Source organism: Hoplias malabaricus, chromosome 13 (genome assembly GCF_029633855.1).
Source record: "Hoplias malabaricus isolate fHopMal1 chromosome 13, fHopMal1.hap1, whole genome shotgun sequence".
Lineage (NCBI taxonomy): Eukaryota > Metazoa > Chordata > Actinopteri > Characiformes > Erythrinidae > Hoplias > Hoplias malabaricus.
The window spans coordinates 27,978,202-27,998,978 of NC_089812.1; the positions used below are offsets into that span (position 1 = coordinate 27,978,202).

General features: G+C 38.6%; 2 protein-coding genes across 16 annotated transcripts in view; both read right to left on the reverse strand.

The window, feature by feature from the left end:
- The window catches only part of mapk8ip3 (mitogen-activated protein kinase 8 interacting protein 3), a 39,400-nt gene extending 30,607 nt beyond the window's left edge, over positions 1-8,793 (reverse strand). For all 15 annotated transcript variants that reach the window (XM_066642690.1, XM_066642691.1, XM_066642689.1 and 12 more), the window contains exon 1: positions 7,212-8,793. In XM_066642690.1, the coding sequence (XP_066498787.1) occupies positions 7,212-7,517 (306 nt within the window). In that variant the 5' untranslated portion in view covers positions 7,518-8,793. The remainder of the gene's footprint in view (positions 1-7,211) is intronic.
- Positions 8,794-11,290: 2,497 nt separating this feature from the next.
- On the reverse strand, positions 11,291-19,822 carry jpt2 (Jupiter microtubule associated homolog 2). The gene is made up of 5 exons (XM_066642852.1): positions 19,485-19,822; positions 17,930-18,081; positions 16,438-16,583; positions 15,048-15,096; positions 11,291-13,158 (listed from the first exon to the last, which is right to left on the reverse strand). Exons 1-5 carry the CDS (start codon positions 19,538-19,540, stop codon positions 12,902-12,904), a joined length of 660 nt encoding a protein of 219 aa, XP_066498949.1. The 5' UTR covers positions 19,541-19,822; the 3' UTR covers positions 11,291-12,901.
- Between the last annotated feature and the right edge of the window lie 955 nt (positions 19,823-20,777).

Here is a 20,777-nt window from a genome sequence, read left to right on the forward strand (position 1 = left end):
GTATGTGAGTGTGAGTGTATGTGTGTAATAGATATCTCAGCTTCCTGCAGTGTGTGGGTGTGTGTGTTTGTGTGTGTGTGTGTGTGCATTTTCTGACCTTAGCAGCACTGCAGTGTGTTTGTGTGTTAATATGCTGACTTTACTCAGCTTCAGACTTAACATAACTGCATTACAGAGCTAAAGAGAACACCAAAGAGGTCAAAGTGACAAAATCTCAAGATGCTCACTATTGTAATAAACACAAACACATGATTTTTTATGAAATATCAAGACATAGGTTCATACATATCTCCCATTTGCATTATAAATTATGATCATTTATAGAATATAAGATGGCATCTAATATAATAAATAATAATAATAACATATACTATATATATTTAGGGTTGGACAAAAATTCTGTATCAGTACATAGCGCAGTGTAAAATGTTTCATTAACAACGATATGATTTTTAAACACATTTTCACTATTTCAGTATACATTATTTACAGCATCTATTCATTACAGGGCGCTGCCGTCAGTTCAGAGCACTCAGTTTAAAACTTAGTTTAATTCATTCATTATCTGTAACCGGTTATCCAGTTCAGGGTCGCGGTGGGTCCAGAGCCTACCTGGAATCATTGGACGCAAGGCCGGAATACACCCTTGAGCAGGCGCCAGTCCTTCACAGGGCAGCACAGACACACACAAACATTCACTCACACACTCACACCTACGGACACTTTTGAGTCGCCAATCCACCTACCAACGTGTGTTTTTGGTCCGTGGGAGGAAACCGGAGCACCCGGAGGAAACCCACGCGGACACAGGGAGAACACAACAAACTCCTCACAGACAGTCACCTGGAGCGGGAATCGAACCCACAACCTCCAGGCCCCTGGAGCTGTGTGACTGCGACGCTACCTGGTGCGCCACCATGCCACCAATTTAGTTTAAAAATATTGTAATTGACAAAGCCAGTAGGTTCCTGTTTGATGGTGATGTCATGTTTCTTATTTCTTCTTGGAAGGTTTTCAGTGGATTTTATACTGTTCATATCAATATCTGAATGATATCGTATCGACCAAACTTATATAAATATAAATAAAATATATTGTGATATACGTTTTGGCATTATCGTCCAGGCCTATATATATTATATAAATGGAAATAACTATAGCCTATATATTATACGGCATATACACTATAGTACAAATACATTCTTCTAAGCCTAACATTTATTAGAGTAACCAAGGAGTTTTGTTTATATCTGGTTATTATTGGTTCTATAGGTCAGCTTTGAATTTGTCTGGATTTCCTACAAATCCAGAGATTTTTGTCTTGGAAATGCACAAAAACTAACAAGCCAACAAATACATATATAAGCACACACAACTATCTAGGAATGTCTCATGAATGCATAAACACACACACACACCCAATGTGTTGATGGTGACTTGGAGCTGTGAGGGTTTAAATGGAACACAATAGGTTCTTTCTGCCACAGAGCATAGTCACTGAGAAACTACTGGAATTCAGTAATCCTCACACTACACAACAAAGGAAAGACAGCCAGTAACCAGGCACACACGCACACAAAAGCTAAAAATACACACTCAAATCAAAGCAGAAAAAAACAAACATTTAAAAATCCTTCCAGTTGAAGATTTCCGTTTCAGCCAATCCTATGTATTGTAGTTGTTAGAATTAATGTTCACCAGTATCCTAAACCTGGATTATTCTCAGCCCTGAAGTGACACTGACCTAGTGCTGGTGTGTCAGTGAGCATTGTCTGATCCACTTTGGTCCATTTTGTCTTGTCTATCTCACCTACTTGTTGGTGGAATATTCTCAGTCTAGCAGTGACACAGAGGTGTTTAAAAGCTCAAGCAGCACTGCTGTTCTATGTTCTATGAACAATCCACAACTTAAATACCACCTGCTCTGATTTGTTCTTGTGATGGTGCTGACCATTGAAGAACAGGGGTTAGAAGGGTTACAAAGTATGCAGAGCACAGTCTGTTACAGTCTGTAAACGTAGAGCTACAGAATGCACATACATGTTTGTTGCACATTAAAATGTAAATTCAATATTTGTTTTGATTCCATGAGTGGCTTATCATCTCTAAACCTCTATGGCTTTAGGATGTTAATTTTCTGGGAGTTCAGAAAGTGTTTTTTCATCACAATGGCTCCAAAATAAGTCTTGAAATCCTGAGGGCATTACCCCCACACAATACTCCACATTCCATCTTAGTGCAGACATAACACCCCAATGAACTAATCTGGAGACTGGAGACTAGCTCACTAAACACACTGTAGTCTGGCCAGATACACTGCTTCCTCTGAATCCGGTTCAGCACTTGAATCAATCTGAGTAACAACAGAGCGAATGGACACTCACAATTTAATTTTATTTTGATACAGTTTAAAAACCACCCACATAATAGCACGACTGAAAGAACAGATAGTCCCCAGCATTGGCAGTAACTTGGCAATGTGGAGAGACAGCAGAGAGACAGAGCTCTAACGCAGCATGTGTCGTCTTCAGTGAACTAATATTATATTTATCCATGAATGTCAGACGTTAACTACTTACTACAGAGAAAATCCTATATAATTTACAGTAACTTGCTGCCAGTGCTAGTAGTCATTTTGCAATTTAGCATTTTAAAATAACTTGTGTACTGCTACAGCAGTAAAAACAAATTGTAAGTCATAGACTGAGACCATGCTCAGTCCAGCAACACTGATCCAACTTCAGATTCACTCTGTAGATACTGTAACTAGGATATAGCTCCACCCACCACAACACGAACCTACTGTTTCAAAGAGTACACCTCTAATATAAACACAATCAGAGACACACTCATCTACTTAATTACTAGCGCAATTGTCTATTCATTCTAATGCATATCAGCTTTAACTTAAAGATTACATTTTCCTTAAGGCCTATGTTAAATGTTGTGGAATTTGACACAATGTGGCTAGTTTTTCCCATTTTAATTCTGTAGAACGTAGGGAAATTTAATACCTTCAAATTCATAGCAAAACTCATTACAATTTGTTTGTAATTTACTGTAAATTTACAGAAATTTTTACAGCATATTTCTTCAATAAAAAAGCCAGTGGTATTTGGCTTTAGTATGACAACAGGTAAATTGCATCATACATTGTTTATTTGCAAGTATTTGCATATCTATTTTTGGAAGAGAACACTGGAATTTAAAGTAAGAGGTTTCTGTCTTTACTGTGTCCATTATGGGCTACTGTCATAATTCCCTTAAGAGAGGAAATGGAAGAGAGCTGTTTACTCTCTCCCTGTGTGCTTTTCTCTCTACCTCCTTCCCTTCCTGTCTCTCTCATCTTCTCTTTCCATTGCTCCCCCTCCTCCCTGACTCTGTCTCTCCATCTCATAACAAGAGAATCAGGTTACACATCAGCCTCCAGCATCCCCATCTGCATTATTGATTACCCATAACCCCTCTCCACCCATCCTCTGCCCAGTCCCGTCCTCTACACTCAAATACACTACCCCAAAATAATTATAGTGAAGCATGTAATTAACAGTAACTATTTCGGTCATATTTGCTCAATCATCAAAAGCACTCTACTGGCCATATATGTACTTACTTATAGGGCTGGGATTATAGTCGGTTTTAATTTCATACTGCATTAACTGCATTAAGAGTCATCAAATGTTAAATCCTGAAAGTAGTCAAAAGAGATCCCAATTAAATAAATGAGGCAAAAATATTCATTTATTGAGGAACACAATGCAATATTACATGTGTGAGGCACATCAATGTTGGTCACATATGTTGGAACAATGAATGTATACCAGTGAATTCTATTGGGATAAGTTCACATGTTCTAACAATAAACGATACAACAAATATAAAGTCCACGTTTCAGAATTGCCAAGCCTTTCCTGATCTTAATCCATTAGAAATGTTGTGGAGGGAGCTGAAACAAGCAGGTCATGTGAGGAAACCCACCAGCATAACAGAGCTGAAGCTGCACTGTAAAGAGGAATGGGCTAAAAGTCCTCCAAACCCATGTGCAGGTGATCAACAGTCACTGAAAATGTTTAGCTTCGGTGTTTGCAGCACAAGAAGGTCACACTAAATTAACTATCTCTAATGTGTGTAATAGTATGTAATTATCTTTAATTTTTTTTTCTACTTCTAGAACTTGCATCATTTTAGAATATGAATACACTTATAAAAGTTTATAAATGGTTTGCAATCTGTTATTAATTAGGTTTTAAACACATTTTAGGTCATGAATAATGATTAACAAGAGAGTAGGTAAACCTATGCTATCTCCATCTACCTTTTCACTTTGAAAGCAGAAGTTTCAGGATTTACACCAATCCACTCTTTGATCTACTCCACAGTGAGCCCAGCCTGTTCTCTGCAGCCAAATCTGTGCAGTACACAGACTGCGTATTCCTTACTCTCTAGAGCCAAAAACCATGTCATCTTAGGCCTGCTCTTACTGCTGCTCCAATGAAAAAACAATGATCAAGCAGTCTGGGGTTGCTGCAAACACTAAAAACAGATGAAGGACATCTGGTCCAAATGAACCAGTTACATAATAAATACTTGAAGAAAATTCCTATCGCCCTGTAATTAACCTAAATTGACATAAAGATATTTTGACATCTTTATATGAGCCTTCACAATCAGGCTGTTGTGATGAATCAAGATAAAAGAAGAGTTCATGTCTGTCAGTGACAATCACACACATGCAATGCAAGTGCCTACTTCATTGCACTATGCCTAAAACTCTCTTTTAAATATCAGGTTCCTGACCTGAAACTGTCAGCATTGTAACTTGCAGAGATAAAGCAATTCCAAACAACGCAGCTGCCACTTCTTAGATGTCATATATGTACCCAGCACAACAGATGGATGCTGCTATATTGTACAGCAAACTGGAAACCTATAGAGCTGCAATTACACCAGACAAACCGCATGTAAGCCTACAGTGGCACTAATCCTTTTCTCGAATGGATTTTCACTGAAATTCACAACAGGGTCATGCTCTTTTCATCCAACATCCTGCATCCAAAACTATTCTTTTCCTTCATCTATAGAGGAGATTTGTAGTCTTCAACATGACACAATCAAGAAAAACAAATATACTATGTCAAGATTCATCCATTATCTGATTATGGATGCTGTTGCATTGTTACTATTATGATGTTTTCAATGTCTGGTTCAATATCCTATTGATGCTGATTCACAGCCGATGACGCAGTAGTAACATTTGGATTGGTTTGTCACTGCCAGCTTGTTGTGATGATACTGCGGAGGCTTTAGCTGGGGGTTTTAGGGGAATTTGGATCCAGCCACTGGTGGCTCAGAACAGCAGTGGCTGTTTTAGTGCCCGATGTGGAAAATGACGAAGCATTTATCAAAGTATAAATTATGCACTGCTACAAGTATTCTCAGCATACATTGTACTGTACAACATTACACAGTCATTTTACACTAACTCCACAAGATTAAATCATAGTACGTTCCACTAGTAATGTGTTTAAGAGACTGAAAGCCAATTCACTCCAGCAACACTGACCTAACTTCAGCTTCACTCTATAGATACCGTAGCTATAGAGTACCTCTGGCCACAACAAAAATCTACTGATTCACTAACTCCACCTCTTTTTCCCATATTAAACACTCTCAGAAAAGTGAATTATGAGCATTCATGTTTTAAATGTAATACCAGAAAAGTATAAAATAAACTGTTAAGAATGGATGTCAGCGCCTAGACATCACAGCAAAATAATATAACACGCTAAATAACAATTTATGAAAACAGACAAGTATTTATTTATAGTTTCACTGTGTTTATCTGGATATACACATATAAAGCCATTCATTCACATACTTAATCACACACACCAGGACAATTTGGAGTAGAGTTTTTGGACTGTGGATGGAAATTGGAAACCCTGGAGGAAACCCATGCAGACAATGGGAGAACATGGAAACCCCACCCAGATTTCACTTGAACCCAAGATACCAGCGCTGAGAGGCAAATGTGCTAACCATCAAGCCACCGTGACACCCACTATTTAAAAAAAACTATAGTGTATTTCACTGTAAAATTGAGATCAGAAGAACCAATAAAAGATGTGCGATTTCAACCAGACAGACTAATTTGTAGGAACTAGACCAAAAACAAGTGCCATTACTTTTTGTATGTGGTGACACGATCAATTTTCTGTTCTGAACACCATTGATGATTACTGGGACACAGTAATTATCAACAAGCAAGCTCCTGAAAATGCACTGGCATTGTTAATATTTAGAATATTTAACAACCACAAAAAGGTTATTGCGATTATAAAGTTGTTGATAACACTAAATCGCAGCCCAGTATTGGTTACTAATGTCATACAGCTGCAGAATTCTGTCAAAAAAAAAAAAAAATAATAATAATAAAAAAAGGAAAGAAACATAGTATGATATTTATAACTCTTACCGAGAATGTTACAAATGTTTATAATTGAGAAGTACTGGCAAAATTTCACAACTGACTATACTATACAACTGACTGACACGTAAGATATAAGCACATTATTTTGTTTATTCTGTCAAGGTGGTGTCGCAGTGACACAACTCCAGGGACCTGGAGGTTGTGGGTTCGATTCCTGCTCCGGGTGACTGTCTGTGAGGAGTTGGTGTGTTCTCCCCATGTCCACGTGGGTTTCCCCCGGGTACTCCGGTTTCCTCCCATGGTCCAAAAACACACATGTTGTTAGGTGGATTGGTGACTCAAATGTGTCTGTAGGTGTGAGTGTGTGTTGCCCTGTGAAGGACTGGGGCCCTCTCCAGGGTGTATTCCTGCCTTGCGTCCAATGATTCCAGGTAGGCTCTGGACCCACTGCGACCCTGAACTGGATAAGCACTTACAGATAATGAATGAGTGAATGTTTATAACACTTTATAAACCCAGGAAACTCTCTTTACTGCCATTATGCTGTTGATAAGACTTTATGTTACTGCTTAAATACCTAAGCTGCTGTGAACCTGAATGAGAGCAAACCCAATTTATGATAATAATGTTTTTAACACATTATAATAGTGTTATAAGCGACCACTAACTCATCAGCACATTAATAATATTCATTATCTGCTGTGAAATACATACGTTTACAGCATCAACATTATGTCAATAATCTTGATTAGACACAAACAGTTAAGGTGGACCAACTCACCTCCTCTGCCTGTTTCCTCAGGGCCTTTTCTCTTTCATATTGAGTGATGAGTTGCTCATTGTCCTCCTTGAGAAGCTCCAGTTCCACTTCATGCTCCTGGTTCTCGGTGAGAACAGCATCCAAGTTCTCCAGCACATTCACCACTAGTGGCATCAGCTCCTTCACCACCTCTTCATCGTAACTCCTAATAAGACGCTCAAACTCACGGTAGATGCTGTTGGCCAGGCCCGAGACTCGCTCGGACATCACTGACACCGAGCCATAATCGTCCTGGTACACCACCTCATCCAGTTGGAGCTCCATCATCTTGGCTTTGTTTTGGTTTTGAATTTTTACACAAAGAAGATCCTTTCTGGAAATGTACAGTTAACTGGGTAATGAAGGCGTGAGAGGCCTCAAGCTGTAGGCCTATATCAGTTTCTGACTCATGCGAAGGAACAGCGAGCTAATTGTTCAATTTCAGAGGTAAATCTTCAGTTATTTTCCAGTAGTCTGGACTATTTTGTAATCACAGAGCTTCCCCTTTCTCCTCTTATGGTATATTAATTAGAACGTGGACAAAACGATATTGAACATTTTCCAATAGCCCAGAAATTATTTGTGTTATCATAAAGTTCTTGAAAATCCTTAGCAACAGAAATTAGTTCCAATATCATTAATGTACATGCCATAAAGCTTTTGACTCTTTTAAAAATGCAACCTCCTCGAAACCAAATAACTATGACCCTGTGTGGCTATATTTTTGTGAGGAGAATCTCACTGAAACTGTGGTAGAGACGTTTATAACACTGTTATAAATGAATGATTACGGCAGAAACGTGTGGCAACCCTTGCTAACAGCGAGGGAAATTATTTACAGCTAGCTAGAGGTCTTGACAATAGTTTATAATATAGTCATTTATATATATATATATTAGGCCTAAAAATAAATATTTACACCAAAACTGTTGCAGAATGTTGGGGTTAGCCGGGTAATGGAGTCGTGAGACGCCTCAGAGAGCTAAAAAAAATAGAGGCTACACAGCGGTTTACTGAAACACTAGAAGAAGGTTTGTCGTTAAGCGGGTGGTTTTTAGACGGATTTCTCTCGTGTTTGTCCGCAGTGAGAGGTTATTTTTGTAATATTTTTCGCTGTGTAAGAGGAGGGGAGCTAAGCTATATCTTCTCCCTGCGCCACAGACTCGGCCTCGGTATCAGTCTCTAACCTTCACCCTCCGCAAAATCTCCGTTAAATCCGCACCACGGTACAACTGCGCTAGTTACCGGAGCTCCGGTCCTCGGTTCCCTTGCACAATCCATCACATCTCCGCCCGCGATGCACCTGCTCCTCCGCAGCCTCGCAGCCCAGCCATCGCCGGTCGAAATCACGGTGGGGAAAATCAATGGAGAATGGAAAAAATAAATAAATAATATCGGAATAAATAACTGACATACAAAGGCTCAGGCCGGTTTACCGTCCCCCATCACCGCTCCGTGTCCCGCCGCGGCACACCACTGTAAAGCATCGTCTCAGATTCAGTGTTATTTGACATTTAGACCCGGAGGATGGAGGTAGGGGGCGGCTGGGTTGGGAATTGCTCGCACGGCTTTTTTTTTTCTTCTTCTTCTTTTCACACCCGTTTCCAGATATACCCCACCCGCTGCCACCCGATTGGCCAACAGTGAAAAATAAATAAATAAACTGGATCATTGATACGCCTGTTTAATTTTTGTCCCATTGATAGTACAACAACAGATGGATTTTAATGCACAATATAGCTATAAATTTCGTTTGTCATTCTGTAGTTATTGTTGTGGTGCCCTTATTAGGAACTTTGGGTCTAAACACATGTCACGGTGAGAAAAACAAAAAAGATGTTTTCAAAAATTGGAGCCATCTCTGTGGTAAACAAAAATGTTTCAAATCAGACTTACACCTTAATTATGAAGCGATTTAACATCTGAAAAATCAGGGACACAATAAACTCTGTATGGACAGCATCTTGTCAATGAAACTACACACAAGAGATATTAGACTTCCTCATGCTACAGTGCCATGTTTTAAATCACTAAAAATTTAGGTATTAAAGCAGTCTCTGAAATTGCATGTTTTGGTGCTGTGTGGAGGATTGATACAGCTTTAAGGAGGAAATAATGTAGAATAGGAATCATACAGAAACATTGCTTACAATTGCATCACACAACTTCTCTGTGACTGTGGTCATCATATGATCATTACATTTTCAAATTTTCATTTCCAGCAGTGCAATAATAGTTCAACTTTCCACTGTTGTTTGTAAGGAGCCAGAATAAAATTGTAGTGCCTTTATTTTTTATTTTCTTTTGGTGGAATGGAGAAGTTGAATAAAGAACCCACTTTCAGCTTATGCACATTGTCATGTCAGTAAGCTTCTACAGAAATATAAGAATATTTCTCATTTTTTATATTATGAAGGCTGTTTTCACTGTAAATTTCAGCACCCAGGACGTATAACGTAACAGTCCAATTAAAAACATGTATCTCTGTTTTTGCTGATTTTTACTACAACACCACACCGGCTGTCCTTCACATTGTGTGAAAATTACATGATGAATGAACCAATTTACATGCTCCAAAATTCCTTGGAATGAAATCTTTTTACATTCATCTCTATTGAAAGTTAAGAAGGTTTCCTGTAAAGTTACTATTTTGGGAGATGCGTGTTTTTAATTGGACAGTAATTATATGTTGATTCTCCTGGCCTCGGTGGTGGCACTGTCACACTGTGATGTCACAGACTGATGCATTATATCTATGGCCTTTTCTCAGTGTGGAGACAACATGATCATTCTCCATGTATTTACAGTGACTTGCACATGCTCACTTGATTAATTGAACCCTGAGGGGTCAAGCCTATATTCACCAAACAGAGATTGCTGGGAGAAGTAGCCTACTGGTGTTTATACAGATACATGAAGAAACACACTATTTAAGGTGAATGTATTCATTTTCATTTTAGGATTGAGAGGGATTCGTGCTCATCTTCGTTAGGCTAGTAGGCCATTTTCTATTGGTGGACTATGACGTCCCATTAGCCAATCCCAAAGAGGGCCGGGGATTCTACCTGAAAACGGGTGTATAAAAAAAAAACAGCCCTGCATTGGGGCGGAGGGGAGGAGTCATCTGACCGTTCGAATGCTGACGTCACAGCGTCTGCAGCGAGCAGTTTACGTCACCCACGAGAGAGAAAGAGTGGGAATGTTTAGGATTCAAATAAAACAGCATATTTATGCCATTGTTAGTTTATTTTCATTAGTCCATATTTACATTGGTCTCTAAGCTACGATTTTGATCAAGTTTTTTTTCGCACCAAGAAGTATGCTCATAATTATGTCTTATTCATCATACATTGTAATAAATGTCTTACATTTAATTTCTCATTTTTAATCAGTTAGTCAACCTTAATGCAAGAAAAACCTCATGGTATCTGTTTTCCAAGTACCAGCTTCCAAAGAGGCATAGGCTTTCCAACATTTAATTTAAAAACACCATATAATCAGGAAAATCATTCATTCACACAACAGCACTTCCTCACCCACTATTTTTAACTATTGTGTGACAATCAGATGCAATTAAATATCACTCAGTCCATGAGTTACCTCAGTGTGATGAAATGTTACCATGCCCACACTGTGAGCTCCTCTGATACAATATTCACTTAGCCTTCTCCACTATTAAAGAATCTCTGCTACAGAGACCAGTGCGGTTTAAATGGCAGCAGGCTCTTCTAGGCAAAAATAGACTAGATGGGTGTTTTTGATTTAAAGCTAACTGAGGCTTCAGCTCAGCTGGCTGCCAGTCTTTTGATTATTAAACATCCACTTTCACCAGAGACTGAGCATATTACCTAAGCAACCACATTGAACTGTGGGTGAAATAAACTGATAAATATGGAAGCTAAGTTTGTTTGCAGAGAACTTTTCTTTTTTTTTTAATACCTGAAGTTTAACTAGCAAAATATTTTTTACAATGTGAGAGGTACAGTAAGTCAGGCAAAGAGAACAAACACCCATAGCCATGTAAAACCATTACCAAGCCCAAGAAAACCACACTTTGGTTTATGAATCATCAAAATAGATGTTTATTATAACAGAAGTCTGTGACATTGCCTCATAACCACAGTGGCACTTTAGGCAGGGCTGACAGCAGCATGTGAGAAAAACACATTTGCACAAAGATGCATCACACTAGGCCTCCGTACTGCTAACTGAAAACCAACTTTTGTCATTCTGTACAAAAGGACTTATTTCTATACATTTTTTGTAGAGTATTTTTGATGTTCTAAATTGGAGTATCATTTTCCAGTCCCAGTGGCTTAGGAGTCCAGAAAAGACACGTATGGAGAAGGATGGAGGGGGAAAAAAAATACCATCAATAAAAACTTGACTTAAATGCACTTACTATATCGGCCAAGGCACTTGACCAATGGCTCCCATTATAACTATGTTTTAAAAGTTTTATTAAGTACACAGTGGCTAGTCCATGATAAATGAACAAGTAAGAGCATTCAAATTATTGTCTGCCAGCCAACAGCATGCTTTGGCGTCGTTTTGCATCACAATATCTGATTGTCCACATGTGCGCTTTGAAGTAGCCTATATAGGAGTACATTCAGTATTAATTGTGAAAACCTGCGTTTGCTTCAGCATCTGCATCTCCCTGAACAGTGCGTGTTCTTAGGCATAGACTTACATACAACAGAAACCAGGTCTCCGACTAGGTCCTCCATTCCCATTCTCCCTGAGAACCCAGAAGCATTACAACTCCAAAATAGAAAGGCAGAAAGAAAACAAGTTGATTACCGCATGACAGTGAGCCAAAAAGTATGGTCAACAAGTTTCAGAGGTATTTTAGAACTGTCCCAGACCCAGTCTTAAGGACCTACTGCTACTTATGTTCCATCAGAACTGGGGCTACTGCACAAAGAAGCATTTTCCATGAAAGGTACAATTTATCCCATAAGATTGTACAATAAGAGAAATAGGGCAGCAAAGTATATTTTTATTTATTATTATTTCTTAGTTTATTGAGTGCGATATAGCTTTACATGATATCAAGGGCTGCCATATATTTTCTCGTGCAAAAATCAGATTTTATGTTTACAACCTCTTAACTTATTGGACTTTTCAAGCTACTTTGTGAAATACCTCCCTACTCACGTCATTATTACCAAGCCCTTTTGATGAGTTCACTCACATGCGTTAAAAAATAAACATGCAGTTCAGTGCAAAGACAAGGTCTGGGTATCATGGCATTAGAACACGAATGAGGGTGCCATAGCGTAGTGGTTCCAGTTGAAACAATACATAGACGTTATACAGTTTTGTCAAGATTGTATTCTATACATTGTCAATTTAGAGAGCATATTCACAAAAAACAGTCATGTTGCAAGTTTGACTGCACAGAAATTAACCATTTGATTGGTAGATTGTTTCTGAATCAATCACTCCAACTGTAAAGCATGTATAAAAAGAAGAGAGAGTATTTAGGAATGGGCTAAAAAGTGCAAGAGTTAAGGAATGAAGGAGAGAGAAGAAGCAACAGAGAAAGAGAACTGGATAAAGAAGCATAAAAGAGACAGGATAGACTGAAAATTAGGGTGTAAAAGAAGGATGTCCTGTAGCATTGTTAGTAAGAGACAATAGAGGATAGTGACAGAAAATGGTACTGGTCAGTAGAAGACCACACTGGATTTTCCACCTGGGGGGTTGAGCACTCTGTTGTGTGAGCGAGGGCGTGGGCCGAGGTGTGGCTCATGGTCCTTTTCCAATGGATTTTTATCAGAATGCTCAGCGTCTGGAGCAGATTTGGCCAGAGCTGGAGCTGGAGCTGGAGTTGGAGTTGGAGCTGCAGCAGGTTCCTCTTTCGTAGGTGTGGCTTGAGGGGTAACAATCACCTTCACTTCCTCTATCACTTTCTGCTGTGGAGCTGGGGAATTTTTTAAAAACATTTAAAAATAAATGGCAACAATTAATGTTTCAGCATTCAGTTTGAATACACTAAGCCAAAGGTCTGGTAACTAATCTAGGGGTGGTTGATATCAGATATACTCAATGCTTTCAGGATGTAATATGAATATATTGTGAACATCAAGTGCAAATTGTCATTTCTTTAGGCCAGCATATTTTTCCCTCTACACATACATCTCATACTTGCCTGCCTTTTTAGACCTGTCTCCTGGGTGAGTATGTGAGATGTATTATTGTTTATAGATGAAACAGAAAAACAAACGGGAGAGTATGAAACAAGCGACATGCCAAAGCAACTTTGCTGACATTCATTCATTATCTGTAACTGTTTATCCAATTCAGGGTCGCGGTGGATCCAGAGCCTACCTGGAATCACTGGGCGCAAGGTGGGGATACACCCTGGAGGGGGCACCAGTCACACAGACACACACAGACACACACACACACACACACACACACACACACACACACACACACACACACACACACACACACACACACACACACACACACACACACACACACACACACACACACACACACACACACACACACACACACACACACACACACACACACACACACACACACACACACACACACACACACACACACACACACACACACACACACACACACACACACACACACACACACACACACACACACACACACACACACACACGTCCAGCAAAGGCCTGTGAAATGAGCAGGTATTATTTGTGTGGTGGATCATTCGCAGCGCTACAGTGATGCTGGTAAGAATTCATGAGACAGCAGGGCTACTATTTTTTTAAGCCCCCAGTGTCACTGCTGGAATGAGAATAGTCCACCAACCAAAAATACCTGGCCAACAGTGTCCTGTAGGTGGTGTCTGATGTCCACTGATGAAGGACTTGAGGATGACCAGCACAAACAGTGCAGCAACAGATGAGCTACTGTATCTAACTTTATATCTACATGGTGCCCCAGCAAAGTAGGCATGTCTAAGAGAGTGGACAGTGAATGAACAGTGTTTAAAAATTCGAGCAGCACTGCTGTGTCTGATCCACTTGTACTAGCATAACACACATACCAATACACCACTGCACAAATCATACCTTCTCAGTGATGGTGAAAGCAAGTATGCAGAAATGGACAGTGATAGTAGATTCAAGGTAGGGGTTCCTAATCTAATGACTTTTGCAGTATATATTTCAATGTCACTTTATTTCCATCACATCATTCTACATTTTATGATTCATACGAAAGCCAAATGTGAACAGTAGTGTTAGCACAACTTACAAAGTAATAATATTCATTCATTCATTCATTCATTATCTGTAACCGCTTATCCAGTTCAGGGTCGCGGTGTTAAGAATAATATATTTTACATTTTTTTTTAACTATTAAAAAAAAAAATAAAAATAAAATAACTTCAGTACAAACTTCTCAAAAACTGAATGATTTCCGATATTTAGCATATTAAACAAAGCATACATAACTCACTTACAACACTTTCATGAAACCACCTAAAGGAACATTTCTGAAAAGTAACTTAAATGGTCAGGATATTGTCAAGTATGGTTTGTTGTGTTGCTGTTGCCTTTTACTTATTTGAACAATCCTAACAAATTACTTAAATTAGTGCTCAATCAGTAATTCTAACTAGCACGCTATATGATTTAAATAATTTAAATAACTAACTAAATAAATAAATCATCAATATTTGTTGAACAACGTATAGATTCTCAATTGTTATTTGTTGTTTATATAAGGCATACTAAGCATTGTAGTGAGAGAACTGTACACCCCTATATAAAATATTCAACCCTTCAGTGAATTGATGATTGAGAAATTCCCCATTACCTGCTGCTGGTGGATTCGGTACACTGGCTGCACCCAAAACAATGTTGTCCTGCAACAAAAGAATGGGGGCTTAGAAAAGTATCAAATGACAAGTGAGAAAGCAAAGCAAAAAAAATATATAAATAATATAAATAAAATATAATAAAATATAAATAAAATATAAATATATAAATAAATAATTCTTCCATTACATTTACACTTATTATTTTAAACTTCATTTACAGACAGCACATGATTACAAGCATTAGGGTTGTAACTGTATGAGATTTTCACAGCATAACAGTCTCAAAAAATATCACAGTTTCACTATATATGAGAATTCACAATTATTATAACTATTATTAGCAGTAGTAGTAGGAAAAACCTTAGGGGATTTAAAACAACATTTTTTAGGTTTCGCTAATAATTTATTAGGGCGGCACAATGGCGCAGCAGGTAGTGTCGCAGTCACACAGCTCCAGAGACCTGGAGGTTGTGTGTTCAATTCTTGCTCCAGGCGATTGTCTGAGAGGAGCTTGGAGTGTTCTCCCTGTGTCCGCATGGGTTTCCTCCAGCTGCTTTGGTTTCTTCCCACAGTCCAAAAACCCACTTTGGTAGATTTGCGACTCAAGTGTCTTGTAGGTGTGAGTGTATGTGTGTGTGTCGCCCTGTGAAACACTGGCACCCCCTCCAGGTTGTGTTCCTGCCTTGCGCCCAGTGACAACCCTGAACTGGATAAGCGCTTACAGACAATGAATGAACGAACTAATTAATTCATAATTTAAGTTAAAACTTGGAATTTTTGTAATGACAGTTATGTCTAAAAGGTCTCTTAAAAAAATAAATATGATAAGAAATTAGAAGTGGGAAAAATCTGAACCTCCAAATGAAAAGTAACCTGTCTGCCAAACACAAAACACCTCATCACAACTGCACATTTTATAACTGTTGCTTAAATACACATTTTTTCAATTAAGGATTAAAACACATTTGATCTGTAAATGAGTGTTCTTGTAGATGGGTGAACATTTGATATATTGTCTCCTTTAGCAGCCATTTTTAACCCACATTCTTGCAAATTGAATATCCATCCTCAAGCACAAAACGTGTTCATTTTTGAGGTATATGAAGTTACCCCACGCTGCTGCCTTTAGTTTTGTTTAGGTGGATGTAAATTAGTTAAATAAGTTTTACTTTCCTCTGACATTTTGTCCTGTGTATGTGTGTTTTTGCGAGTTCCAGAGTCTGAAGGGCAGCAGAGTAGGAAAGGACATGTGAAAGCACTGGTGAGACTCTTTCACACCCCCATTGGAATAATGGAAAAAGATGATTACCCTAATTCAAAGGCCTTTTTATATTCAAAAGTGAATTAGCCTTTTCAATAGAGATTAAATTTTCAGCAGTGACCTACCTTTGGTTTGTTTGGGTGAATTTTAACATTAGGTTGGTTTGATTCTGATCCTCCAAAGATATTGCTACCAACTCCACCTGGAGGGTTAGTCTTAGACTGAACAGTGGGAGCCACAGCCTCTCCAAAAATCCCACTGCTTTTGCCACCTTCAAGAAAAAAAGTACATTTTAAGAGTTCATATTCAGCATTTTAGTAGGTAGTGTTTTTAATTTGTACTTGGATTAAAAAAAAATAAAGAGGAAAGAATATAGTGCCTTGATTTGTGAATAGATATTGGATTTGTTGGATCTGATGTGTCACTACAAGGATAGTAAAAGCGTTTTTGAATATTAACTTACATTCACACAGAAGCTCTTCAAATAAGCAAAAGTTCTGCGCTCATTTCACTCACCATCCCTGAGGATATGTACTAGCATCAGGAAGGACATTTTTGGAACATGCCACAGATAAGAACCAATCACAGAACAGACCACACAGTGCTTAGAAGAGAGCCACTTAAAGCACACACACACACAAAAAAAACTAAAACAATGCACTGCCCCTTCAAATCATACTGCTTGTTATCAGTCATGGCACAAGACTGATTTAAAGGACACAGACAACTTTTGATCAATATGAGACATTAACCAGATGAAGAGTCTACTATATGATCAAATTGCTATGACATTATACTGCAACTTACCTTAAAATATACTCCTCCCAGTTTCCCTTGTAACATTTGACTTCAATTAAATTTGATTTCATGGTTAGAGAAGGCGGCTTAGGATTGACAGATCATTGGTTCGATTCCCATGACTGACAGGAAAATTGCACTGTCCTCCTCCCTCAATCCATGGCTGAGGGGCCCTTGAGCAAGGTACCAAACCCACAACTGCTCTCCAAGGTGCCGGGGATGGCTGCCTGCCACTCTAGGTGTGTGTTTACAGCCCCTAGTACACTAGTGTGCGTGTGTGTTCACTGCCACAGATGGGTTAAAGGGGGAAGACATATTTTGTTTCACATTGTACAATGACAAATAATTGCACATTATTATTATTATTATGGGCAACACTGTGGTCCAGCAGGTAGTGCGTGTGTGTGTGTACACGCGTGTCACCCTGTGAAGGACTGGCGTCCCATACTGGGTGTGTTCCTGTTTTGCATGCAATGATTCTGGGAAGGCTCCAGACCCACCGCAACCCTGAACTGGATAAGTGCTTAAAGACAATGAATGAATGTTTATAATTTTTATTATTATTATACCACTGAGAGTGCCTGCAAGCATGCTTGTAATCAGGGAGATTTATAATCTGGCCAGTTTGAGATTGGCCATCAGTGCTTACTGCAATAATGCATTTCTGGTCTGTGCTATGGGAACAGTAGAAAGTCAGAAAAATGGGAGGGATAAAGGGAAAAGGTATATGGGTGGAGTAAGTGACCTCTTCTCATAACACCTATTACACTGTAGCGAAAAAATGGGGTAATTGATCAATTTATCTCAACAGATTCTTACCTGGGGGATATGAGCGCTTGGGACCTGCTTGAGACTCTTCAGGGGGTGCAAAAATTGTGGAGGCCATCTTGTGTGGCCGTCTTGAAGCACCTGAATTGTCATCATATCCACCAAATATGTTGCTGCTACCACCACCAGGAGGTTGCAAAACCCTATGAATAAATAATTAGATGCAAATTGATTGTATTTATAATATGTCAATAAGCTACTCATAGATGAATTTGCCTGAAATCAAAAATATGTAACACCCTCTACCCTTCTGGGAAATATTTACATGTTGGAATACAGCCAATACACATTTTCAGGTGCTGATTTTGGACAAATGTTTATAAACCACAAAAGCCACTTTAAACACTTTCCAGATATCTTGGCTAGTAAAACTGGCTGCTAACACTGCATTATCCTGCTTCCTGTAACATGGTTTTAAAAGCTACTGTGGATAAGAGCCCCTGCCAAAGGTCATAAATGTAAATGTAGATTAACGGTCTTCAGCTTAGTTGTTGAAACATTGTTGTTAATATAGACTTTAATTAAAAGGTGTGGCACACAAAAACTGAAAGTGTAGAATTAGATTGATTTTATGATATATTTTGTGTGATATATATATTGCATAATTTGATTTATCTAAAAAAAAAGCCTCAGCAATTGATGCATTTATTAGAGAAAGTGTTTAAGTATTTTTGGAATATAGATGCCCATTAACCGTTCGGATCATTAATAAAAGACAGTACAATATGTGAATATTTTTGTCTAGATTCAAACATTTCACAAATGCTATAAAAAGCCCCCTCTTTTAGACGTATATAACAGCGCCCCTAGTGGAGAGGGCTCATTAAAAGAGTTCGGCTAAAGTCGGCAGGACAAAAATTGCCTCTTTTACAACAAATGTATGCAGACACACCGTTTCAAAACAATTTTAAGAACATATGAACGTTTTCTGTCTACAATTGGTGTTTAAGGCCATTATGGTCAGTAACAAAAAGATAGCTACCCTGTACTACACTTATCTCCACACAAAATCAATGTAATATGGCACATGACTACAATTACCCCAAAATTAATTTATTTGATAAACGTAACCCATACGTCTGTGTTCGTTAAAAAAGTATTTGATGATTTTACATTAATTATTTTGGCGGTAACCGTAAAAGTTAGCTCGCCGGCTACAAACGTTGCTACCGTTAGAAAGAATGCAGACCATATATCACTGAGTTATTTTGCTTGGCAAATATCCATCTCACTGTGTTCATAATTAAATTAACTTTTCACATATTCAGTTGTTAAAACAATTTCTTAAACGTGTCAAACTGTGAATTATTTAGCTTTTAGCTCTGCTACTTGGCGGACAAGAAGCTAGATATCATCCAAGTTCCTGTTTCACCAGCTTCTTGTTCGAACTATCCATTCCACCTTAAAAAAGTGCAGGAGATTCATTCGTGCGCATGCACTGTTTAAGGTGGAATGGAGAGTTAACAAGGAGTCAAGTTCTGCCTCACCGAGGAGGACAGGGTAGCGTTATTATAACCTAAATAAAACACAACTTAGCGTCTCAAACCTCGAACTCGTCTTTGAGCCTTCATCAAGACCCTGAAACGTGTTTGTAGAAGTCATCTTGTCTTGTTTTCTTCACCCGGTCGAAAGTACGACACCTCTGTTAATCCACAGCAACGGACGCTAATACCGCTCCTCAAGTTCGCCACACACACAAAAAAAGCCATCGGAAAGCTAACCACGCCCTGGAGGACGGGACACGTGTGTTCGGGAGTCAATAGTGTCCCAAAGACAAAGAAATAACTGGTCCATCTTCAAATCAGTCAGCCTCCACTTACAGCGAATTGGGTGAAATGAGTTGCACATCAAACCCTGCTTTGTTGGGTGGCTAAACAGATCCTTTCGACGGTTCATCTCAAAGCTTCTGTTTGTTCTAAGCTTCAAATGTTCTAAGTAAATGAATATAAAATATTAAATTAAAAATGTTTCATAGCTAAACATTATTTGTGGCAACAACAAACAAAACAATCAACAACCCTACATTTTCATAATCATAAAATACATCCACATTTGAAAATACAACAATTTTAAAAACTTATATTTTGTACTTTGTTTCTGAAAAGAACTGTCAAATTAAATAGTTTGTAGGGGCTGATTGGCTCTCCTTAAAAGTAATCTTTTTAAGTACAAAGAGAAATATTTTAATATTTTAGGATCCTTAATCCTATATTTGTTGGTGCCTTAAGAATCCCTTCACTGAAAACCAGTTTTTGTCTGTGTAGTCTTTTTATGCTAGAAGGTGTATCATGTTTTGCATTTGAAATTGCAGTGTCCCTAACCCTAGCTGTTTTAAATTGACTAATTCATGCATTCAGGGATTCTTACGACATAAACCTAGGGAACAAATCTCGTCAACTTGCTGATTTGAGCTTTTGACCTGCAGCTGAGTGGTGGAGAGATAGGTTAGAGGTAAGGACTCTGCATTTTCATAGATTATTTCCTCTTCCTGATAGTCATGGACAGGGCGGCGAGGTGTAGTCCGGGACAGGAGGGATCCCCCAGGAGGTGCTGCTGGAAGTTGCGAGGAACAGAGATGGTTGGGCTTCTTTGCTCGCCCTGTTGTCTTGCCACCGCGAATCTGAAATGGAATAAGTGGAAAAAATTTTAATCAAGATTTTAATTTGGACTTTAATCAATGGTGGATTTAGTACCTTCAAAGCTTTCAAAAACAATATTAAATGTAAAAAAAAACACTATTTAGGATATTTCTCTTATTTACCAACTTGGCTGATTCACACGCTGTGAAATTTAATATTGTGATTGGGCTGGATCTTTCAAACGCTGACGCATTCTGAAT

Excerpts from the sequence above, each read along its gene's own strand:
- jpt2 (XM_066642852.1), bottom strand. The coding sequence starts at position 19,540 with ATGACTTCTACAAACACGTTTCAGGGTCTTGATGAAGGCTCAAAGACG. Across the intron at positions 16,584-17,929 it reads CAAGCGCTCATATCCCCCAG|GTGGCAAAAGCAGTGGGATT; the intron begins GTAAGAATCTGT and ends TTTTTCTTGAAG. Across the intron at positions 13,159-15,047 it reads ACCGAATCCACCAGCAGCAG|CTCCACAGCAGAAAGTGATA; the intron begins GTAATGGGGAAT and ends AAAATTCCCCAG.